This window comes from Gouania willdenowi, chromosome 9 (genome assembly GCF_900634775.1).
Source record: "Gouania willdenowi chromosome 9, fGouWil2.1, whole genome shotgun sequence".
Taxonomy (NCBI): domain Eukaryota; kingdom Metazoa; phylum Chordata; class Actinopteri; order Blenniiformes; family Gobiesocidae; genus Gouania; species Gouania willdenowi.
The window spans coordinates 4,787,923-4,814,042 of record NC_041052.1 but is presented as its reverse complement, the minus strand read 5'-3'; the positions used below and the strand labels follow the sequence as shown (position 1 = coordinate 4,814,042).

Sequence of the window (26,120 nt, the reverse complement as noted above, 5' to 3'; positions counted from 1 at the left end):
TAATGCGGGAAACATGGAATTTGGAAAAAAATAAAATGGATTTCATAGCGTCCAATATAACCACTAGAGTTTGACAAATGTGATAAAAATTCTACAGAATAATTGTGTTTAATAATTCAATATCAGGAACTAGACAATCTATGCAGTTAAGCCGAATGAGTTGTAAAATATCGACATAGTGGGTATTGGTCAATAATATCATGCATCTCTACAATAATAATTACATCATCAAAGGTTATGCATGTTTTGTCATAAAAGCTTTTATTTTTTTGCTGAGTTTGTTAATTATTTTATTTTATTATTTACACGTTTACATGTTTTTACGTACTGATGATAAAAAGTCATCATTGAGAGAATTGACACAGGACACAGAGCAGCAAACAGACAACCGTTTATTATTGTTTCAAGGTATTTACAACCATTGAATTACAAAAACAGGGAATGTGTCCGTGTGATTATTTCTTTCACTTGTGTAAACAAAAAAGGCAACAAGATCGAGATGTTTTTAGTCTGTTTGGCACATTTACGTATTCATTCTAGTGCAGATGCTTGTTGGTTTTCTCTGGACAATGTGCTTCGTGACTTTGTGCTAAATTTGGGCAGTGTTTTTGCTTTCATAATCGTTCACTCACTCACACTCACACACACGCACAGACACACAAACAGACATGCACACAGACACACAACTGAAGACAACAAGAGAATGTGGAACAGACTCGCCTACAATGAAAGTGGCACATTGGAGAATGGAGCCGTGCTCATCCTTCAGCTTTGATGATTCTTAGACTTTTATTATGAAAAAGCGTTTTTTTTGGGGCGGTTTTTTTCTATTTCTCACCACAATTAAAAATCAAGCACAAACTGTGCTGCATTCAAGGAACCATTTTGGCCAGTTAAGTGCAATAAAAGACAAAGATTAACACATTTTTAATAAAAGTGTAGAAGAAGTGAGGCTGGGTGTGTGTTTCTTCCCTTTATGTTATCACAAAACAAATCTGACCAATAAAACGTCCCAGTGGAAAACGTGTGTGTGTGTGTGTGTGTGTGTGTGTGTGTGGTGTGTGTGTGTGTGTGTGTGTGTGTGTGTGTGTGTGTGTGTGTGTGTGTGTGTGTGTGTGTGTGTGTGTGTGTGTGTGTGTGTGGTGTGTGTGTGTGTGTGTGTGTGTGTGTGTGTGTGTGTGTGTGTGTGTGTGTGTGTGTGAGCTGAAAACCAGTTACAATATTTGAAAATATTCCTAAAAACAAGTTGCAAGTTTGTGAATCTTCAGAGTAAATTCAATCATATCGAGAAGTCAAAAACTTTTTTTTTCAGCAGTGATTTTTAAGATGAGTTGCTGGTTTTGCTTCTTTGTCCAATATAACCACTAGGGTTGGCGTCAATTACAATTGTACTTGCGTAATTGATAATTAATTACAATTATGACTTAATTATAATTGTAATTGTCATTGAAAAAATATGGTGCTGTTGTAATCATAATGGATTTATATTTGACTGTGTAACTGTAATTGGCATAGAAATTCAATTAAAACTGTTATTTACAATTTAAACTTAAACCTGGAGAACCCTGTTACACATACATAGTTCACAGTTATAAAAATTAGTTTCATATAAAGTTTACCTGTCAGTTCTCTTTAGGACTCTTTGACATTTCAAAAAAAATACTGATACTCATATCATTGATAAGGATGCCTAACACGGTAACCAAGCGATGAAAAACTAATTGCATGATAGATATTATTTTTTAGTGTATTTTACAGCTGATTTAAGACATGGGTCAAAACTGACCTGTTAGCATAAGAGATGCTAACAGAAAGCTAATACAAGAGGAAGGTTATGTTTTATGGGCTTATTTATTCAATGCTCAGTAACTGTAACTGTAACTGTAACTCAGTAATTTGTTATTGACTTTCAGGGGATAAAATGCCAATCACCGTAATTGTAATTGAGTTGTAATTGAACATAGATAATTGTAGAAGTAATTGTAATTTCAAAATGTAATTGACCCCAACCCTGGTATCGAGAACAGTCATAAGCACCAAACTCAAAGCTGGTCAGACCAGTGAAGTACGTCACTGATCTCCATTAGTTTCTTAAAAGCTTGTTATAATGTATTTCACAGCCCATCTGCAGTACCGTCAGGACCCACCAGAGGGTAGTAGTCCATGGTCTTTGTTGTTGGATCTCTGATGTCATCCATTGTTTCTTGGCAACATGTTTGAACATGTTTAAGGGTAAAAGCTGCTTCAGTGCAAAGGAATGAGAGAATGTGGAGGAAAAAGGTGTAGATGTGACGTGTTGAGGATCATCCTTCAACGACACAAAGTGTCGCCTCCCCATCTTAGAATATGTTGCTATGGCAACAGCATCTTTCACCATTTTCGTGTTGGCATTTTCATTAAGTTTACAGCAAGAGCAGTCTCTCTCTTTCTGCCCGGTGTTCACACTGAGGTTGGTGGGCGTCCCACGGGTTACACCAGTTCATCCAGCAGCGTTCCTATGCTGTGGTGCTGCTCGGGGGGGCCGGCTATGGGTTTGTTACACATGGGGCAGACGCAACGCACCTCCAGCCACTTCACCAGGCATCTAAACAAGGAAAAGAGACAAGTTTGTTAGTCTCCGTCAGCAGAACTTCCCAATATGTCGATCAACACTTGTTACTCATAAGTGAGTGAGTGGGTGGGTGGGGGGGGCAGTCAATCTGTTTCATTACAACCATTATTGAGATGTCAGATTGCCACCGTTTGATATTCATGTGGATAAAAACTGTTTTCACAAGGACTGTTTCTTGGCTGCTTCAGTAACAAAAGGGTGTTTCCCAGTTAGAAAGAGAGTTTGTTCCAAACGCTTCCCACACAGGCCCAGAACAGTCTTTACAAAGCATTACAGCAGTAAAAACTGAGATAAGTACATGGAACTTTATACAACATGCCCATTTACACCCTTTATTCTTATCTAGTTGCATTATACTTACATGTGTATTTAATCCTTAATATAATATTTAATCTAGGGCTGGGCCATATGGACCAAAATTCATTTCTTGATATGTTTTTCTCAAAATGGCCAATATATATCATATTAAACTTTTCCAACAATGTCAATAAGAGAGTGTTTACAGTGGAGATGAAAACAAACATTCGAGTGGCAATTTCAACCTTTTACATCAATTTTTCAAGCAAATAATCTTTGATTTATTGATCTACTGTATGAGGCCTACACAGTGTCTTTATATGATTTATTTTTTTAATCTACATTTATTAACAAATAGCTGCACAATATGTGCCACTTTTGGCTTTTTCTCCTCTCAGGGACAGCACGTGTGAGTGAGTTCTGTAGTGTGGCTTGTTTAGGGAAAAGTCTGGTTTAGGACGCACTCAGAAATCCATCTGAATGAACTGTTCTGAGAAGTAGTGAAAGCAACGACTCCTAAAACAAGTATTTTATCATAAAATAAAATATATTGATATAGGCATCATTGTATTTTTCTATATCGCCAAAACTGATCTAATGTAATCCTTATTTAATATTTAGTCCTTACTCATTTTTCTTGTGTTAATATAATAATTGTCTTAGTCTGTTTACTTTTTCATAATGTATCCTTTGTTAGGTTTCTTGTCACCTTTTTTTTTATAATTTTGTTGACTTGAAGCCACTGTAACAAGTCATTTCCCACTAGGATTACTAAGTACATCTGATTCTAATATCTATGTGTATAAAACTCATTATTGTGCGCTACGTGTGAGATTAAAGGTGGAACTGTGGCTCCTTGTGTTTGTAAAACGTGTAAAACCGAATCAGGAAACTCATCAGTGACAAAGCAACAGGAAGTTACTCCGCCTCGGACGAGAAATGGGACGTCTGATAAACTGAGAAAGCCCTGAATGAGAAGCTTGCACAAGAGAGAAAAGCCCAGTGTATCTGTCTGTAGTTTATGATCAGACTGTAAGTCATCACATTAATAAACTGTGGATGCTGATGTAAGCATTAAACACAGCAACAAGACAAAAAGACAGACTGTGTGACGCCTCAACGTTAACTTCTGACAAGCTTTTCATTACCAAACTCTTTCATTCATCAGATAGACATCGTTTCTGCCTCATGCATCAATAAATCAAAGACAGTTTGCTAAAAAAAAAACAGATTTTTTAATTGCAGATTGAAAGATTGTTTTTATTCCCACTGTAAACAGTTATTTTTCAGAACTCTCATTTACAGAAACGTTTCCTGTATTGCATTGTGGGATGTGGAGGCCCGTAGACCAGGGGTTCTCAACGTTGGCGTCGTGAGACACGGGGGTCGCCAAGTGCCTTTAAGAAAACTGCAAATATTTTTTGAACAATTTGAGCTCATTTTTGCTTATTTTTACCATTTTTCTGCAACTACACCAAACTTGCCATATTTTAAACCTGTTCATCACATTTTCTTGCCATATTTTTGCTCCTTTTAATGCATTTTTGCTACATTACTCCCATATGTGCCACTTCTCCATTACATTTCAATGCTAAAACAAGCATTACATTTGGTGAAAAGCGACAATGATGGGTCAACATATGTGACACTAGGAGGAAAAGTGGTGGAAAGAGTTCATAAGTGGAAATTTGATAGAGAAATGGCAGAAATGGGAGTAATGTAGCAAAAATATGGAGCAAAAATATAGCATGAAAAAGTCATAAATATGGAAAGTTTGGTGTAGTTGCAGTTGTACACAAATCTCCATCGTCACTCTACTCACTTCCTGTGGAAAGCGTGCTGACACGGCAGCACTCCCAGCTCATCCTTCACTTTGAAGTCTTCCAGACACACGGCACACGTCTGCTGTGAGTGACGGACGGGACAAACGTTTAGAAAGGAACGCTGTTCCACTTAGCCTCAGGTTATTGATTAAATCATGCAAATGAATCTTGTTCTTACCCCGTGAAGACTCAGCTTTTTGGGATCGCCTTTCAAAATGACCTGTGTGAAAAACACAACAGTTTATGTATGAAACCTTTTTTACCATGAAAATGTAAAGGTAAAATGGTCCCAGTCTTACCTCCCTGTATCCAAACCGCTCACTCTGGGCTTGATGTCGCAGTTTGCTGTGGGAAAAAAACAAAAAAGACACAAATTAAGGACATTTGGCTGTGCTCTGTTCAGATTTTTTGTCTCTATTAAATTTATATTTTCTGCATTAGAAGAAATGCCAAAAATGAAGACAGGCTACCGTTTCCCACTACACCATAAAGGTGGAAGACAGAAGCCTCCTTAAAACTCGGCACAGGTGCTCCTTAGAAACGATAAAACACTCAAAGACACTGGCCCTCATTTATCAACCTTGCGTGAAAACGAGTGTAAATTTGAGTTCACATTTGGTCGTACGACAGGTCCAGCATGTGATTTATGAAATATTGGTATCTGACCAATCCCAGTGTACAAATGACTGGGTGTTGATGAATGCAGCAGCTGATCACCTATCTATACTAGACTTTGTCTTTATCTGTGTTAATAAAAAATGTTAGGAATGGCAGCTTTAAGATGATTATTAGAAAACAAGGATGTTTGCTTGCAGTCTACTAAGGTTGTGTTGAAAAGACAAATGAGCCTTTGTTGTATGTGTGTGATGTAACTTAATCACACACATGTAAAAAGCATAAGTCTGTGCACACAAAGGGCACGGTTAATGAGCATGTTGCCTGCTTAGATATCAGCACCACCCCCTGAACCAACAATGGGGAGCAGATCTTTATCACTCAGTGAGTCGTGTCTGCTCAGGCAGGTTATTTTCAGCGTCTTGTTTCTGTAAAGTTAAACTTAGATCCTGTGTCTGTAAACAGGGCCTGAAAAAGCTCAGCAATAACCTTTCAGATCAAACGTAAATGTCAAATAATTGCCAGGTTTAAAAATGTCATTTTTAATACAGGGAAGTGATAATTAATTGTTAAAACTGATTACAACAAACAGTCATCACCGGGAACAATACGAGGATACACGTTTGTTCTATGTCCAGGTTTCCCATGGCTGTTAATGACACGGACATTTACTTTACAAAAAGCTGAATGACCTCATAACCCTCAGAGATAGTTTTGAACCTGTTGACCCATTTGAGTTTAAGTTGTGGTTATTAGGTAAACCAACAAATAATGAAATATGTTATTTTGCATATACATACAGTATGTGATGGGCAACTTTTACCACAGCAAATGCCATAAAAATGCATTTGTCTGATGTGAGGGCCACGTTGTGACATTCATGTCGGCGTTTAGAATAATGATCAATCTGAGCATCATACAGGAAAGGTTTGTGTTATTTTATAAGGTGTGTTTTTATTGTCATTCTGTGTATTTTTTTTGGTCAATTTGTGTGTTTTAGGGAATCATTTTGTAGTTCTTTTTTATTTTTGTGTTTGTGGGAGTAATTTTGTGGGTTTTTCTTGTCATTCTGTCTATTTTTTGTCATTTTGTGTTTGTGTCAGTCATTTATGTGTATTTTGTGGGTTTTAGGGAGTCATTTTGTAGTTCTTTTTTATTTTTGTGTTTGTGGGGGTCATTTTCTGTGTTTTCTTGACATTCTGTTTATTTTTTGTCACTTTGTGTTTGTGAGAGTCATTTATCAGCACTGTTTTAGTAATTTATGAGCATTTCTAGTGTTGTTTTGTATATTTGAAGTTGTCCTGTGTTTTTTGGAGTAAACTATAGTTATTTAGTGTATTTTTCTGTCATTTTGTGTCTTTTTGTCATTGTCAATATTTCTCTCATACTGTATGTGTTTTTTGTGTATTTTGGTTGTCACTGTTTGTTTTTCTATGATTTTGTAAGTTTTTTGGAGTCATTTTTGTGTATTTTGGTTATTGTTTTATATCATAATTTAATTTTAATTAATCCTTTTTTGGGGGAGGAGTCATTTTGAGTATTTTTGTTATCCTTTGGTTTGCTTTGTTGTCCGTCCGTCTGTTAATGTGGACGTTTGTTAGCAGAATATCTCAAAATGTTCCGAAAGGATTTAAATGAAATTTGGTGAGCTGATAAGAACACGTTTGGAATTTTGAAAATAATCTCAGGTATTGCGGATACAGTATCCAAAACTACAGTAGTTTTGAAGCATCACATAGATGTTTGGCTGGTTCTACAGCATCCACCTGTTGGTGACTTTGCACCTCTAAACATGGCGGAGTTTTGCGCTCTCTGAGTGCTCTTGTTTTGTATGGTTTTTAAGTCATTTTTGTGTAATTCGATTATCGTTTTATTTATTGATCTGTTATTTTTTTGTGTTTTTTTTTAGTTTGTTTGGGGGGGGAATTGAGATTTTTTGCTGTTGTAAAGTGTAGATCTGATCTCTGGTGACCTGCCACATTTGGCCACCCTGTCTAACGTCCCCTAGCATGTATGTTTTTAATGCTAAGGGAAACCAGAGAGCCCAGAGGAAACTCACACAATAAGAGGAAGAAAATACGAACTCCTCTTAAAGAGGTCTGCAGAAAGCCCCATCAGAAATGTTCATTGTATGGGATGATGTAAGGATATTAGGTCAGAATTTATTCAATCATCTCATTTGGAAATATACCACAACAACATGTGGAGCCCCTGATTGAACCTTTGCCACATTTGGGTCACAGACACACACAATGGCCCTCATTTATCAACCTTGTGTGAAAACAGGTGCAAACCTGAGTTCACATTTGCATGATAGGACCAACGTGTGATTTATGAAACATTGGTATCTGACAAATCCCAGTGTACAAATGATCGGGTGTTGATTAATGTGGCGGCTGAGTTCAATCGGCATTAACTTGTAACGCCCTCCTGTTTTGGAGGCCCCGCCCACTGAGATCAAACGCGAAAAGAAGCTTTTCCAAGATGAAAATTGGCACCCACACAACTGAGGTGGCGCAAAACAAATGTGTGAAACCTGGAATTAAAATTTAAACACTGTGTGGAAGAGAATTGGCTCCTGCAGGTGAAGTCTGCCCCCCTGTGTGCACTGAGAACAACTACTCAACAGGGATTTTGCTGCGTTGTACCATAAATCCACACTTTCAAATTATCGTACATGAGCTCAGACCTGACGTGAGATCAGATTGTAGCGTACGCTCACGTCAAAATTAATGAATAATAATAGTGAATTTGGTCAAACGCACGTCGTACGCTCAGATCTGAACGTACGGACAGTTGATAAATGAGGGCCAGTGTGTTCAATCTTGTTCCACTATCGTGGGAAGATCAATGTAAACACACATTTACCTTAAAATCCCATTAAATGTGGTTTTAATTTTGGAGTAATTGCACAAATTGCCTTTACAACCAATGAGAACAGTTAAAATGTGCAGCTAAAACCAACTACAACTGAATTATTATTAGTTACTAATTCATAGAGCACAGTGCACTCCACTCTGGGCAGTGTTCCAGCTCAGACACTCATTTCTGATGTTTTTTGACATTTCAATCACAAGTTGCAACTTGTTCTGCATTTTAAATGTGAAATTAGATCCAAAAATAGCACCGCACGTTACAAGATGTCCAAACACGGATGATGTGTTACTCAAAGGTAGCCGAAGATCAAAAACAAAGCCATCTGCAGGTGTTGTTGCCGGTCCCGAATGAGCTTTTGTGTGGGGCAGATGTTATTTGTGATGATTTTGGTGCACCCGCTGAGTGCGACTCAGGACCAGGTTTATTTCGAGCGCACTGCTGTCCACACACAATGTGACGGGAGGCTTCCTGTTGCCTCGCATCCCGTCCTGCGAACACAAACGTCCCCTAAGCTCACCAGAGAGTTCACGGTGAACAGCAAGAGAGGTCACTGTGTTCCTCTTTGTCAATTTCTTTTAGCCCGCTGTCACAAAATCAGGAACCACCATGTGGGCGTCAGGCCAAAGCTTAGTGAGGCTAAATGTTAGAACTGGACAAAAGTACACAAAACAATATAAAAAATACACAAATTCTCCCAAAACACACGACTACCACAGAAATAATAGAACGATATACAAAAGGATAACCAAACCCACAAAAATGTAGAAACATACAAAATTACATTGGAATGCACAAAATGACTCCAAAAACATACAAAATTACAGAAAACCACACAAAAGGATGCCAAATATACACAAATCAATGACAAAAATATCAGAAAAATATATACCACAGCGAAAATACACAAGACTAAAAATGTACAAAAAAATCACAGAAACATTCACAAAGCGACTCCTAAAATAAGAAAAATAACAGAAAAATATACAAAGTGACTCCAAAAACTTACAAAATTACAGAAAAACACAGTAAAAGATGACAAACGACAACTTATTACAAAATTATAAATTACAAAAATACACAAAATGAAGACAAAAGTATATGAAACACACAATGAAAATACAAACAAAACTCCAAAAAACTTACAAAATCACAGAAACATACACAAAACGACTACCACGATTAAAAAAAAAAAAAAAAAAAAACCTAGAAAAATATACAAAATGACTCCAAAAACACACTTAAACAACAAAAATACAAACAAAAAATGCTCAGATTGGTCATTATTCTAAATAATGAATGTTGTTGCTCAGATATAATCACATTTTGGGCCCCTTTTGTGATAAAAGTTGCCCATATCTGTTATAGAGTGGATTAAAATGTTGTTTGGAGGTTAAACATGTTGAAATCAGGTAGTTTGAGCATTATTTGTGAAACTGAAAAAAATCACTTGTTGGCTAAATATGAAAAGCTTTAAAAACATTGATTAAACAGGAAGTAAAGGGTTGATGTGTCAGATCAACACAGTAAATGTGATTATTTAGACATAAATTAAAGAGGCCAGGCCACCTACGGCTAATTGTAATGTATATTTTAGACTTCTTGGGTTATTTAAATTGTACAATGATTGTGTGTTCCTTAATGTAATAATATGACAGATAATACTGTAATATAGCTGCCATCGCCCCACTTGTATACATCAAAATTAAATCAATTATTGAGGCCAAATATTCATTTTCAACATATTTTTTTTGAACATTCAGCCAACGAGTCCTTTTTAAAAATAAAAAAAAAAAGTTTCTGGTTTGTTCAACGTGTTGCTTTTAGTTCTTTAGAAAAATAAACACTTCCCTAACTGGAAGCTAGTTTCACCACTGATCAGACTGGCTATTTTTAATTTGAACATTTGATATTACGTAACTGTAAGTGAGCCAAAGTGTGAACCTTAGGATGTAATATCAAATGTTAATTTGCCTTATGTTTATTTACGAAATAAGTATACTGTATATATATAATAAATATATTATATATAAATATATACAAAATAAATATGTTGAAATAATAAGACAGCTATGAGAATTTGCATCTACCAAAAGCACAAATCAATTCCAATATAAAAACAAAGCTTTCGTTGAATAAATGTATATATCAGATGGAACAAAAAGCTCTTACTTTTCTCTGCATTTAATAAAAACTAGTAAATAGTTATTACTTCTGAAGTTTTTGTTGTGTTTTTAAACTTACTTTGTGTATTTTTGTTGTCATTTTGTGAGTTTTTGGAGTCATTTGGAGTCATTTGGTTAACTTTGTATTTTTTGGTTTTTTTTGTATTTATGTCATCACCTTGTGTGTTTTTGTTATGTATAACTTTATCTAATATCTAAGGATTCAAGTCTCTGAATGGTTGTGAAACAATATTTATTCCAGTCGCTGTAACGTCAGTTTCACTTACGATACGATACCGATATTGCGTCAATGAGTATTGGCCGATACCGATATACAGTAGATCCCTTAATGGCCCACGTTATGAGTGACGTGGCTGGAGGCAAAAGCAGAAAACGCCACTGGCTAAAGCATAGATATATATATATATATAAACACTAGATGACGCAAGCGTGATAACTCAACGGTGGCCATCTTACCTCAGACAACTGACGTTCTGACGTGCTCTACGGTAGCTGTTGGAAGGTGAGTGATCAGCTTCAACAAAAATACCCTTAACTCAATGAAATATTGACAGATTTACAAACGGTTTGTTTTATTACAAACCTTATTATATGTAGGTATGACATAGGATGCTTGTGCAGGTTGAAATTGCTGCTTGCCGTTTGAAAATCGGTTGAAAATTCAGCAAGTTATGGTTATTCAAATAGTACATGCACCATTGACATCAATGTAATGAGCGAGACCAGCTGTCTGAGGTAAGATGGCCGCCACGTTGCTACGTCGCTCCCCGTTGTCTAACAGTGCGGGTAAGTCATCTAGTGTTTATATACATCTATGGTGGTTTGCCTCCAGGCTAAGCCCCTCCCAACAAAATACGTCACAATGTTTACAAACAATCAAAGGGTCTATTGATCCGATATATCGGCATGAATCACAAATACTTTTATTACATATATTTGGAATGTGAGAAAAGAGATGAATAAAGTGATATTACCCAAACAGAGAACAATAGTCAGCAACAGTGAGTATTAGAAAAACTGAGCCATTTATTTTCAACCAATGGGTTATTTTAATATATTTTAATCTTAAACTGAAGAATATTCTACAGAAGATCCTGCAAAATAACGTCAATAAATCCAATAAAAACAATATTTTTTGTGTTTGACATTTTAGACGCAGGCCAATAGGATCCGATACTCGTTATTCGCTGATATCGGACCGATATCTGAATTCAATAATGGTTTGGGACAAAGTGTTAAAGTCTTTTTCAGACAGTGTAACATCCATAGACTGAGGTCACCTTTGTCAAGTGTATGAAGCTCTTTTTGCGACGGTTGTCTATAATCGAAACAACACTGATCTGGGTAGAAAGACAGCTGAAATTTCAATTCCTATTGATTTGTGGCATTGGATTAGGAGCGTGCAACAGAACGATGATCTGAGCAGCAGTCATACATAAGTGTGAGCCAAAACACCCACACTGAAACGTTTGAGAGGAGTCTGTTCTCACACAAACTGTGGATAACTTTGCAGTCAAAAAGTGAGCCAATCTCCGTCAGACTGAAAGCTTTAACTGTTGTTAAAACAAATACAGACACTAGATGTAACCGTGTGTAACGTTAAAGTGCTTTACTGACAGATAAGAGAGAGCGGAGGGTCACAGGGAGACTTTTGCACATATTTCTGCGTTTGTTTCTGCTCACCTGATGAAGTAGCAGCAGAAGATGAGGCTCAGGATGAAGACAAAGATCCCGGTGCCAAAGATGACCATGTAGATGTTCAGAGGCAGGTCCTGGAAGGTGATAGGTGGCATGGTGCACGATTTGTTGGAGTAAACCAGTCCCAGACCACAGAAGCAGCCTAAAACCAAAAATAGTAGAAAAAGATCACAAAAAGTTGATCTGATCTAAGGATGGGCAAAAAATCGATTTAATCGATTTATCGAATTTGTAGCTAAAAATTACATTTATTTTGCAAATTCGAGTTTAAAAAAATATATATATTTTTTTAGTTTTTTTTATATTTATTAATTTTTTTATTATTTTTCCTACCACAGTTTTTTCGGACTTTTTTGCGTTCCGTCCTTGTGGGTTACCGTAGCGCGATGTGAGCCAACCCCCTCTTTGTTTACATTTGCCACAGGCATGTTTAATTTTTTATTCACACTAGAGCTTATTATTTTAATTGTTTTTTTTAATTGTAATGTTATATGTTATGAAATATGTAGTTATCTAATTTCTTACTCAGAAAATTTAAGCGACTGTGAAGCTTGAAATAGTTGAATGACAGAGCCTCGTTTACTTTTTATTTTGGGATTCTTCTATGCATTTTATCTCTTGAGGACAATCGCAGTTCCACTTTTGACAATATATCTGATGTCTGCACTCATTTTTAAGTACATTGAAAAAAAAAAATTGAAAATCAAATTGAAACTCAAATTTTCTTTAAAAAATCTGATATTTTTTTCAGCCCTAATCTGATCATTTTAAAAACCACAAATAGAAACTCTGATACCCAGGGGTAGAACATTTGTCACATTTGTATTTGATGCACGTGCAGCTGTCTGATGTTTAAAGCTGCTGCAGATGAAAAGTTTTATTGGATAAAACCCAGGCTGTGTGTTGAAATGTCAAACTCCATACTGTACACTAGTGTCGTGTTCAAGAACACACTGTCTGAGATAGGGCTGGGCGATATATCGAATATACTCGATATATCGCAGCTTGTAGTCTGTGCGGTGTTGAAAATGACCATACCGTTAAACAACTGCGGACTTTTTTTTTTTTTTTTTTTTTTTTGTTTAAATATCTTAGTGGCATTATGCACAAAAGGTGCACTTAAATTTAGTGTTGTTTTGAAATGTCATCTAATGACAACATGCACAAAGGGCACAATTTGTTTTAAAATATTGTAGTGGCATTATGTACAAAAAGTGCACTTTAATTTGTGTGTTTTGAAATGCCATGTGAGTTGCATCCTGCACTAATGTCTTGTTTTGAAATGTCTCTGTGACCAATTTTGCACAGAACGTGCACTTTCTGTTGACAATTTTATGTTTGAGCCACTCACTGTTTAATAAATACAGTTATGTCAACTTTGACTTAGTTGTGATATCCCCTTTTTTGCATGAAAGTTTAAAATTGGCATATATTAATGCAGTATGATCAAGAATGTTTTAATGTAGACATATAGAATCATCATACTGGTGTGATTTTGTGCATCAAAGTGTTAATTCAAGGGGTAATGCAAAATATCGAGATATATATCGTGTATCGTGACATGGCCTAAAAATATCGCGGTATTTATAAAAGGCCATATCGCCCAGCCCTAGTCTGAGACCAAGACTTGCCCCAGACTAGAATGCAATGAGACCATTTGTGGACAAACATCGGCAGATATTTAGTTTGGGTTTAACAGAAAGATCCAAATCTCGCTGATATTAAATGTCATGGGGAGTGAAGTGATATCATAAGGAATAAACTAGAACAAGTGCCAAGAGAATAAATCTAAATTTCAGCTCTGGCCACTTTAAGCTAAAAAAAACCAGAAGACACAAAGAGAAACTGGTAGAAATGTGAGGCACTACTACATGCATATAGGGAAACGTGTCATGTTATTGAGTCAAATCATGAAAAACACCCCTCACGCTGTAACCAAGCAACTGAATCCAAGCGACTGACTCATCCAACGGATAACATCAGTGCTGTTTAAAGACACTCAGGAACAGAGACACAGTCACAGATAAAGGACGACACCACATAGCCTGTGAGTTCAACGGAAAAAAAACACAAATCGTTCAACCTCCTCCACTCGATTTCATACCCGGGTCAGTCATTACATTCATGCAATACTTCTCTAAAGTGATGCTCCAAATGGAGGGGATGCATAAATAATACCAGCAGAAAAGCACAGACATGGAACACCTGAATGGTTCTTGATACGAGGAGATGTCCAGTAAACACCATGTCTTTGTTTCTATGCCAGATGAAATGATGGCTTTCATTTGTTTGTCATGAAAGAGACGGTCGCTATGCTCTGTGTGTAACTCATTATTCATATCAAGACATTTTGAATTTGATCTACTGAATAACTCAGAGATAGACTGATTTGTATTTTTGGAGTTATTGTGTTTACCTTTGTTGTTGTTTTGCGCATTATTTTTTTTTATTTTGTGTGTGTTTATTCTCGTTTTGTGTGTTTTTGGAGTAATTTTGTATGATTGTTGTTTTTTGTGTTTTTGGAGTACTTTTGTGTATGTTTGTTGTTTCATGGAGTAATTTTGTTGTTTTTTGGGGTTTTCGTGAGGTAACTTTGTGTATTTTTTGTTGCAATATTTCTTATTTTGTGTTGCATGTGTTTGTTGTTGTTTGTGGGTTTCGGGAGTAATTTTGAGTATTTGTGTTGCTGTTTTGCGTAATTTATTGTCATTTTGTGTGTTTCTGTTCTCGTGTTTTTGGTTGTTGCTTTTTATATTTGTCTGTAATTTTTTAATGTATTATTGTAGCCATCTTGAGTTTCTGTTATTTTAATTATTTTAATTATCTTTTGTGTATTATTGTTGTCTTTCTTTGTATTATAATTAGGCCGGTTGCCAATGTCTGATTTAGGGACTGCATTTTTAAAGTCATTTGTGTGATTTTGTTATCATTTTGTATATTTTACTCTCATTTTGTTGTAATTTTGTACATATTTCTTTCAATACTTTTGTTTCATGTCGTTTTGTGTATTTCATGATATTTTGGGGGTTTGTTCTCTCAAATTTGTACGTTTTAAGTAATTTTGTGTACTTTTTCTTCATTTTGTGTGATTTTACAGAAGATTATACATTTACTTTAGAGGCCTCACTAAATCAGGCCGAGGATTGCATGTGGCCAAAAGTAAAGAGGGTGTAGATTTAACTGCAGCACCTGAGGCAGTACGAAGCATGTAATAAGTTCACACTTTGATTTTGTGAGTTTTTGAAAGTAATAAGACTCGGTATCTGCATGTGCGATGACGTCCTGTGAGTTCAGGGTCACATCAACTCCTCCACAGATGGTGAAAAGAGAGAAACACAGGAGAAATGATACTTCCCAACTTTAAAACAGGAAGAGAATAAGATAGTGGACACAGTCTATAGAATCCAGACAAATCAGCTTGAACAAAAATACAGGAAAAAACAAAGCATTTGTGTGTTTTTGTTGTCATTTGGGGATTTTGGACTAATTTATTTCAACTTTTGGTGTAGTTTTGTATATTCTTCAGGATTTCTTAAAGAATATACAAGAAAAATATTATTGTCGTTGTTGTTTTGTTTTTAGAGTGAATTTGTGTTTTTTTTTTTTGCTATTTTGTGTATTTGAAGTCATTTATGTCAACTTTTGTGTTGTTTTGTGTATTTTCAGGATTTTTTTCATAACTTACAAGAAAAAATATTATTTGTAATAATTTTATCTGTTTTGAAGCGGAATTAGTGTTTTTTCTATAATTTTGTGTATTTTAATGTCATTTTGTGCATTCACTTTGGCGGCTGCACAAGATTAGAGTGAGGGCTGCCAGTTGCCCAGGTCTGTAAACTTATCTCCTCGGAATTCTGTGTTGTGTGGATGGATGGATGGATGGATGCACAGCAGTATATTAGTTGTGAACAGACAGATAAATCCTAGATGGACAGAATGGTTAACAGATGAACACACTTCACCACAGTAAATCCTTAGTGATGGATTTTTCCTTCTTCCTGCTTTGCTTCCAATCGATTGTAGTATTTCGAGTCACTCCATGAGACTAAAGAAGTGATATGATGACATTTCTAACAGAGACCTCTCCCACCCTCTTGGTGAAAATTGCAATAGATTGGATCAATACCTCCCGCCTCTTATTTCCACTCTAGATTCTCAATTAATCAAGTCTATGGCACAGAATTCACACTCCACCACTTTCCTCAGCGAGAGGCGTCAGTGATGCTCTGATGTAACTTTAGCTGATAATGTAACTGACCATCATAAACATTGATTAATGTGCTAAATGATAAAGGCATCAAAAGAATAATGAGTTAACAGTAAAGATCCAAAAAGTCAGTAAAGGAGTTCGAGGACTGTGTGAAGCAGCCGTAGAAATCAGTCATCTAGAAGCTTCATTGACTGGATGATGAGTATGTAGATCAGAGGTTGGCAACTTTTATCACAGGGGCCCACAAATATGTAATTATCTGATCCGAGGTTCACATTATAAACATTCATGTAAAGCATTTAGAATATTAATAAATCTAAGCATTAACATTTTGTATGTTTTTCAGTAATTTTTTGTACATTTATGGTCGTCTTGTGTGTTTGTGGAGTTAATGTATATTTTTTGCTGTTGCCTTGTGTATTTTCTGTCATTTTGTGGGTTTTTGAGCTTGTTTTTAAATTTTTGTTGTCATCTTGTGTGTTTTTGTTGTCATTTGTTGTTTTTGGAGTCATTTATGTGTACTGTTGGTGTTGTTTTTTTATGTTTTTCAGTAATTTTTTTTGTATATTTTTTGTCGTCTTGTGAGTTTTTGGAGTATTTTTGTTGTAATTTTGTATATTGTTTTGTATATTATTCTATCATTTTGTGTGTTTGCTTTGGTGGCTTTTTTTTTTGTATAAATGTGATTTAATTGCAATCATAACAGTAGTTCAGTATAATGATATGATATGAAAAAGGGAGGATAAAGCTTCTTTTGTTACTGTGTTAGGGCGTAAACAAGCAAACCCACAGGCATTCTGACCTCCATCACTAATATGTGTCAAACAGTCTGTTTCCTTATGATCCTGAGCAAACACAGAACTCAAGCATGTTTGTGTCCATATCACTGCACAACTGATGTTACAAAGCACCTGTGAATCTGCTGCAGACTCTCCATCCTAAACTGTGTGTTTCTGGAGTCATTTTGTGTTTTTTTGATTTTGCTTTGTTTTTAGAATTATTATGTGTGTTTTTGGAGTCATTTATGTGTACATTTGGTGTGGTTTTGTATATTTTTCTGTTGTTTTTTGTATATTTGTAGTCATCTTTTGTGTTTGTTGAGTAATTGTAAATATTTTTGTGTGTAATTTTGTCATTTTGTGGATTTTTAGGGTCTTTTATGTCATTCTTGTTGTCATCTTGTGCGTTTTTGTTGTCATTTCATATTTTTGAAGTCATTTATGTGTACTTTTAGTGTCATTTTGTATGTATTTCAGTTATTTTTTGTACATTTGTAGTCGTCTTGTGTGTTTGTGGAGTAAATGTATATATTTTTGCTGTTGCCTTGTGTATTTTTCTGTCATTTTGTGGGTTTTTGTTGTCATTTCTTGTTTTTGGAGTCATTTATGTGTACATTTGTGTGTTTTTTTTATGTTTTTCTGTAATTTTTTTGTATATTTTTAATCGTCTTGAGTATTTTTGTTGTAATTTTGTATATTGTTTTGTATATTATTCTATCATTTTGTGTGTTTGCTTTGGTGGCTTTTTTTTGGTATAAATGTGATTTAATTGTCATCATAACAGTAGTTCAGTATAATGATATGATATGAACAAGGGAGGATAAAGCTTCTTTTGTTACTGCGTTAGGGCGTAAACAAGCAAACCCACAGGCATTCAGACCTCACACATTTATTTATGATGCTGAGCAAACACACAACTGAAGCATGTCTGTATGTGTCTGTATGTGTCTATGTCTGTATATGTCTATATGTCTGCATGTCTGTGCACCTGTGAATCTGCTGCAGACTCTCCATCCTTAACTGGGTCAGATTCCTATTCTGCACTCTGTGTGTTTGTGTCATAATGCAATTGCCCGTAGTGTGTTTTCATTTTCATCCTCTACCTTCGTATGCATTAGGCCACAGACTTTAGCTCTGGGCGGAGCCTTACGTGACCACTGACCTATATATCCGTGCTCTCATGAGAAGCCTCGTTGCCATGGCACCCAGCAGATGCAAGACAAAAAAGGATGTAAAGCGGTTCACCAGAGGTGTTCATTTTGAGTTTAAGGACACGTACAAGCAGACACACACACAGAGAGATTTTCCAGCTTTTGTTCGAGGAAGTCCCCCCCACCCCCCTTCCCCCCTGTGATTTATCTGTAAAATTACCTCAACTGAGGCGTCTTTGGAGAGATTCCTGACAAGCGCCGTCCTATATACGACACAATCCCACACAACTCAAGCATTGCTCTTGTTTTAGTGCGCTAAAGACACAGAGCTTTGCATCAAATATTCAGCAGTTAACATTGGGGGGTGGGGTGGGGGGGTAACACTCAGGTCTGCCAACATGAACTACTGCTGTTAGCAACAAGAAAAGGGAAGTAGGTTGAGGCCAGGGTTTGGGTCAACTATAATTGTTATTTAAATACAATTAAGATGTAATTGTAATTGAAAATATCTGTTGCTGTTGTAATCCTAATTGAACTGTAATTGAGTTCAGATAATTGACTTTAGATAAACTTGATGGATTGTTATAATAATTAATAATATATTATATTTTTTATTGCAGGATATTATGACCAGAACACATCCATTATTTGTTAAATCCAAACGTATGAAATTTAAATGTATTGTTTATTATAAAATAACACAGATAATGTTAAAAGCAAAGATAAAAGCTCTTCGAGAAGGAGTTCACAAATACTTCTCATAAAAGACCAGCAAATACAGCCATTATTTTTATGTTTATTTGACCAAAAATAAGACTAGAAGTAAAACGAAGATGCCTGTCTGTTCTAGAAGTTAATTTATAGAATACTGTTGATAAAAAAAATAACACATTATTTAATTTCAAAAAGAAATGTCACAACATATTTTAGATAGTTAGGTGAAGCAGTGGAAATATGTTTGTTCTTTGTTAAATGTTGTATAAAAAAAAGAAAGTACATGTGTATATATATATATATATATTTACATTATTTGAAAAAAGACAATGCAAATGAAGTTGAATGCTTGCATTTCTTTTGTGTGTATTATTGAAAAAGGTAACTTAAATGTTATTTATGTTGGGCAAATAAGTATTTGTTTCAGGCTTGTTATATATTTTAAATTGTGATTTATGTTTGAATATTGTTTTGTTAGACCGAAACAAACAAACAAAATTGAAACTGAATTGTAATTGGCATGCGGAAATTCTATTAAAAACTACTATTTAATTAAAGGCAAAACTGTGGAACCATGTTACAGTTCTATGGCTTCCACATACGTAGTTAACAATTATTAAAATATGTTTCATATCAAGTTTTCCCCACTACATTTCAATTCTCTTGAGTATCATTTCTAATAAATGGAAATCTAGGGCTGACGGATAAATAGCTCAGATAGAGCTAAATATTTTTCATTGATTAGGAAGTCTAACAAGGTAACCAAGAGATAAGAAACAAATTGCATGCTAGATAATATATTTTAGTGCAGGGGTTCTCAACTAGTCTCACCCTGGGACCCATATTTTGCCACGGTCATTAAATCATGACCCACTTTTCTTTTAGAATTCAACCAACCAAATTTACTTACAAAAATAGCTGTTGAAAACATGCATATATAAATCTATATATTTTCCTGTGCAACATGCATTTCACAACGCGCCTGTCAAAAGAAAAGTTTCTTTCAAAATAAAAGACAAGTCCAAAATTAAAGACATTAAGTGTATGTTTATTTTTGACCAGCTGTCCATGACCCACCCAGTTCAAAACCGCGACCCACTTTTGGGTCCTGACCCACCAGTTGAGAATCCTTAGTGTATTTTACAGTTGATTTAAGACATGGATCAAAACTGACCCGTTATCATAAGAGATGCAAAAGCTAACACACGAGGAAGGATACGTTTTATGGGGTTATTTAGTAAAGACTCCGTAATTGTGATTAATTGAATTTGAACATGATTGTAATTGACTTTCTGGGGAAAAAAATTATTGTAATTTCAATAGTAATTGGAAAAAAATGCTGGTCACAGTAATCATAATTTAGTTTTAATTGAACATGGATAATTGAAAAATGTAATTGACCCCAACCCAAACAACTCCCAGCACATGGAAGAAATTGTGTTGATCACAGACACACTGACACACACAGCAGTGGCGCCCTGATACAGCCTTGTTTTTCCCACAGAATGTTACTCTTTGATACAGCGCGCGTGCGCGTGTGTGTATGTGTGCGCGCGTGTGTGTATGTGTGTTCTATGAATAGCAGTACATTGGTTTGGTACAAAGGGAGTAATTGTTCTCCACCAACAGTCGAGAGGAGGAGAGTGCTGCATTCAAATGGTTTGAGGTTGAAGAGAGAAAAACAGCACCAATCCATCATCGTCATCATCATCTACACAGTATTCTGTCAGTGACACCCAGGGCAAAGTGATGATAACCTTCCACAGCCGTGAATAAACAAGCCTCGCACACGTGGATATAAACAGCAACGAAAAACAACAAGCTGCTCACTTTTTTTTTAGGAAAACACTTCAGGTCAAGACTCAAGCGAGAGCAACAGTTGACATGAACAATAAATTACAAAGATTTGTATCATTTTGTCTTGACTGGACATGATTTGGATCATAGAATGAGAGTATTCTAGTTAATAAGGTAATAAGAAAAAATCAAATGGCAATATGTCGCGATATTTCACCATGCGGTTATTGTATCGATCCAAAAACTTTCAAAACAATTTTTTTATTCATGTTTTTTTAACAAAAAAAATATTTAATTGCGCTAACGTATGAATAGCACGTAAACTCCCTGTCACTAGGTGTCAGTGAACTACATCAGACCTAGTTAAACTACCTCACTCCCCAATAGGGATGGGAATTGATAAGAATCCACCTGGATAGGCAGGTATAGATTGTTTTCACTGGATAATAATATATACAATATATGACACTTTGGCTACAAACATTTGAGAATATTTACAGTACTCCTTTTGAACTTGAACAACTTGATCCAAAACGAATTCAGACATAAAACAAATAATTATTCTGTAAAAAAAAACACCTTTTCAGATGATGAGTATTCTTGGACACACATATTTCTCAGCTAAAGCTGACACCATTAGCAATGTGTCCCTAGATGGTGGCGCTGTCTTTGGTTGGGATGGGAGGAAGGCTTCTATATCGTTGGACGTGGAAATGGACAAAATCGGCATGAAACGCTGTCACCGGAACGTTTTTTATGGAGCTAAGACATGTGCTAAGTCGTTTTTTCCATTTTGAGGAGCTGGTATGTCCACCAGATAGGATGTATAGCAAATCTTTTTAGATATTCTGAGAGAGTAGGTGGGGCTGTATTACTATACCACATTTCTTGGGATGTGGGATAAAACTCGTACTGGGCTTAACTTTAGACACGTTTATCCCAAATACCTGATTTAGGTATTACCACTCACTCCTTCCCTCTGTCCACCATTATAGCTAAGCTTCACACTTGTCATCAGACTGGCTTGATTACACAACATAATAATCACAATATGTTCTACTACAACTTCACATCTCTCACTGTATAATAATTAATATTCTTCCCCACCCTTTCTATTTCCTGCCTTGAGTTTCTCCTCCCTGCTCCCCTCCCCTCCACCGAGGTGTAACACTGCTCTCCCTTTCTATATCCTCCCTATATTAAATTGTTTCTTACCCTTCCTTAGGGAGGGCTGGTGATGGTCACAATTAAGCAATAAAATAAATTAATTTATTTCAATGCAATAACAAAACATGCATTGCCGTCTCATAATGATTGCATTTCAATTTCCTATGTGATGTAGTTTGAGATATTGGAAGCTGAAAATGGAAGAAAAATAAGGACGAGTGAAAACCAACACATCTCCCCCCACCCCCACTAAATTGGCAATATCTCCAAAAGTATTAATCCAATCAAATATTTTACAGTGTGCCTATTGAATAATTAAAGAACAATTGGTAAAAATTCTAGAATGTTTCAATTTCAGGGGGATTCAGATATTTTCATGTAAGCCTGAAAACAAACATCAGCCATTTTTTTGCCGCTACTTTCAGTGAAAACAGCAGAAATGTGTTGGGAAGTCACTTTGGCAGAGTTTTTTTTGGGGGCAAACACAAGAAATAACAATAATGTAATCGATGCATCCGTATACGGGACTCAACATCCCACAATGCAATGCACCAAACTTTTCTGACAATTTTAATATGAGTGGACGGTGGAGATCAAAAAAACTTTTGAGCGACAATTACGGCCTTAAAATGATGTTTGATTTAAGGTATTTATCTATGAGGGATACACTGTCCCTTTATCTGCAGCACTAACCATTCATTTATAGTAAACAATAGTTGCTTTGTTACTTGTTTTTCCATTTGTGTTCCTTGTTGATCATTTTATCACTATAATATTTTAATAGAAGACATTTTGTATTCAGTCTACAATCATAAAATAAACAGGATTACCATCATAACTGAATTCTTTTTAATGTGTAAATTTAGAGCAGCCAAAAATGAGGTTTGTAATTTGGTTGTTTACTTCTCTATGGCTCTATAAATGACAACGCAAACAAGTGAATGGGTATTTATAAGAGCAGTATTCACTGGTGTGCAGTATTTATTAGAGAACACAACAAGATATGAATATTTTATCCAATGGATGCGGAAGAAAAGCACATCATCAATGAGAGAGAAATTCAGAGGCTGAAAGGACTAAATATGATCTACAATCATCGTATAACAGCCTAAACTAACTCAGAAATATGTTTTTGATGTAAATTTTGCCTGGAAGCGCCATCCTCTGTATCTATTATTCCTTATTTGTATCTATAGTGAACATCTCACTCTGACCTCTCTGACCTTATTCTCAGATGAAGCAACTTTTTTTAATCTTATCCAAAAATTATATATATATTAATCTATGTAAATTCATTACATTTTCCTGTCTCACAGCAACAGTCTGCAATCACTTCTTTATCAATGATTAGATACTAGGGTTAGATTTGATTCCCATTATTTAGATTTGATTACAAACCGATTTTTGATTTTTAACAATTTTTTTTTATCATTTTCAGCTGTTGATTTATTCGACTTCTCTTTTGAGTAACACCTCACAACACCTTCAATATCGTCTATAGGGACGTCCCGATAACGATATAGCATTTAGTGTTGGTCGATACCATTATCAATGACGATATCGGTTAGAAGCAATACCGGCAAAAATTATGCATGCTTTTATTACATATTTTGTAATGTGGAGTTTTAGAAAAGACTTGATTAAGTGATATTACTCAAACAGTATGGATGTAACGATTAATCGTAAGGCAGTTAAAAATCAATTCATAGGTATCATGGTTCACATCAACACTGTGAAAATTGAATCGCAGTACTTTTTTTAAACAGCAGAGCGCGCTATATATTTATCCTTCTCTTGTCCAGAAGTGTAGGCGGCGGGTGGAATCTGCTACTACTCTCTTTCTGGCCACCTTCTACTCTTAAACATGTTCATAAATGATTCCTTATCCCTTTAGCCCTGAAAGAATATCTGTAATATTGCGTGAATATCTGTAAAAGTCACATTTTTCTATTAGCTCTGTCTGCTAGCATAGCATCTCTTCTTCACTGCAATAATATCTGCATGCCAACCGACCACTGGGTTACCAGTGCCCTGTGCTGGTCCAAACAAATATCTGACGTAAATACAGTGCTATGACTGTTTTTTTTTTTGTAAGTCCAATTGTTAAGGCACAAAATACATTTTCAGTTGCACTTTTAAAAAGAAAAACAACTATTATGCAGTTTTGCATTGTTTACTATAGAACCAGAATTTAAATTAATAGGCTTCTTCTTCATTTTGCATTATTCCTTTATTTATTTCATTCAAGATTTATTTTTAGTTAAAAAATTTTTTGTAAAATAAATCGTGAGTGAATCGTATCGTGAACCCAGTATTGTGAATCGAACCGTATCGGGAGTTGAGTGAATCATTACATCCCTATCAAACAGAGAACAATAGTTTATTATTAACCAATGGGTTACATACATTTTAACCTTAAATATAAGATTATTCTACAATTTCATTTGATAATTAAAAATTATAATAATTAGAAAAAACTAAATAAATAACATAAATTAACCCATAAAAAATAATTATCTATCAAAATGCTTGTATCAGAAACTTTCGACTTTGAAAAAAAAAAAAATTTGTTGCTGATATTGGAGCGATATATCAATATCAGATTGGGACACCATGAAAAAATGTGAGGGTGATTCTCTTTTTGGAAGTACCGGTAAGTAAAGGTTTCATAAATCATGTTGGAAGTGTCTATTGATACGGAAACGTATCTATAACCCCAGGACTATGGGTACGTTTTGGGTACCTTTTCCAGATCTTTTCTCCATAAGCATAATGTGCCTGTGTTTTCCACCGTGTCAGGATGGCCGAGTGTTCTAAGGCGTCTGACTCAAGGATGTCTTCCTTCCGCTGCCGTGATTTCGAATCCCCTTTTGACATATATATTTTTCATTTTAACCATATTTAACACGGCAAATTCCACCTTTAAAAATACATATATCGAAAAAATTTTACATTTTATGGTATTTCCTGGGTTAGGGCTAAAATAAAAAGGGCTAGCGAGGTAGCTAAGAATAAATATGAGCTAAAATAAAACTGACGGAACTTTAGGTCACGTGGTGCACCTATCACGTGACCTAAACTGGCCAATGAGCTATGTCTGAATAGAACTGCCAATCGAATATTAGCCGACCTAATAATGTTTGGGATCAAATCACACATTTATATGGGATTTTTCTGTTAAACGAGTGGCTGGCGATGAAATTTAAATGTAACCCTTAATTAATTTTATAGTGTCATTGAAATATCCAAATTTTAGGAGGGCTTGGCTGGTTTTATTATAATTTAAGAAAAAATGTAATAATCTTTGGAAATTTAAGAATCGATTTAAATCTGCAACAATAAAATCGCGATTGATTGATTATTTTTAAGTAGGGTAACATGCTATTTGTTACAATCCTCTGCTTTATTATTTCCATACATTTGCATAAACATAATTAGAGCAGTTCTAGACACGCCAGTGGTTGTTAATTAATAGTAGTGGTGATGGATGTAGTGAGCAGCTGATGAACACAAGTATAAATCATTGCTGCCTTTGTTTGTTCTGCTTTAACAGGAACACAAACACAGGCCTTACGCACGCGCACACGCACACACACACACACACACACAGTAGAATAAGAGTCACTACTCACCGTTTACACCACTGGAACGGGTGCATCAATGCACCGGAGGGTCCGAAACCGTGTTCACCGACAGGCCTGGTCCGTAGCGGCGGTAATAATAGGGTCACAGCTGGAGGCGAACCGAGTCCAGATGTGTGGGAGCAGCTCACATCACAGAGGAGTTCCACAGTAATGGCGCATTATCAGCGAACAGGCTCGTCTGTACACGGAGGGACGCCCGTAATAATAACGGAGGTGGTTGTTCTTTCTCTTTGTATGTGTTGGAGCCATCCCAGGCAGAGTCACAGACACTGACCCATCTGTAGGAGGAGAGCTGTGTGTCTGTAGATCTGTAGGCACCGCCCCCTCAGACTCTGCTCACACTGACAGGAGAGCTGACCAATCACACACCGTTTGACTTCTCCTACAACCCTACGAGCTCTCTCATTGGTGATTGGTCTCTCTTTGATTTATACTAAAAGTAATTATCTTAAAGAGTAAATAAATATGTAGGTGATTTGTGTCTTTATTATTCAATCAACAAAACGTAACTTTAATCAATAAACTACATTTTAGGGCCACATTAAAAAATAAGT

At 35.7% G+C, this 26,120-nt stretch overlaps 1 protein-coding gene across 2 annotated transcripts; it reads right to left on the bottom strand.

The window, feature by feature from the left end:
- Positions 1-1,904: 1,904 nt before the first annotated feature.
- On the bottom strand, positions 1,905-25,879 carry rnf122 (ring finger protein 122). 2 transcript variants are annotated; one of them, XM_028457675.1, is made up of 6 exons: positions 25,555-25,879; positions 12,090-12,246; positions 5,031-5,076; positions 4,910-4,951; positions 4,731-4,813; positions 1,905-2,584 (listed from the first exon to the last, which is right to left on the bottom strand). In XM_028457675.1, the coding sequence occupies exons 2-6, from the start codon at positions 12,197-12,199 to the stop codon at positions 2,470-2,472; spliced, it is 396 nt and encodes a 131-aa protein (XP_028313476.1). In that variant the 5' UTR covers positions 12,200-12,246; positions 25,555-25,879; the 3' UTR covers positions 1,905-2,469. The 2 variants fall into 2 exon arrangements, with proteins under 2 accessions (XP_028313476.1, XP_028313477.1); XM_028457676.1 differs by having other exon boundaries at positions 4,731-4,810.
- Positions 25,880-26,120: the final 241 nt, after the last annotated feature.

What these genes read in the sequence shown, in the direction of transcription:
- rnf122 (XM_028457675.1), bottom strand. Translation starts at nt 12,199, where the DNA reads ATGCCACCTATCACCTTCCAGGACCTGCCTCTGAACATCTACATGGTC. An exon ending in AGCGGTTTGGATACAGGGAG is followed by an intron (nt 4,952 to 5,030) that starts GTAAGACTGGGA and finishes TTTTTCACACAG; the next exon opens with GTCATTTTGAAAGGCGATCC. An exon ending in AAAAGCTGAGTCTTCACGGG is followed by an intron (nt 4,814 to 4,909) that starts GTAAGAACAAGA and finishes CGTCACTCACAG; the next exon opens with CAGACGTGTGCCGTGTGTCT.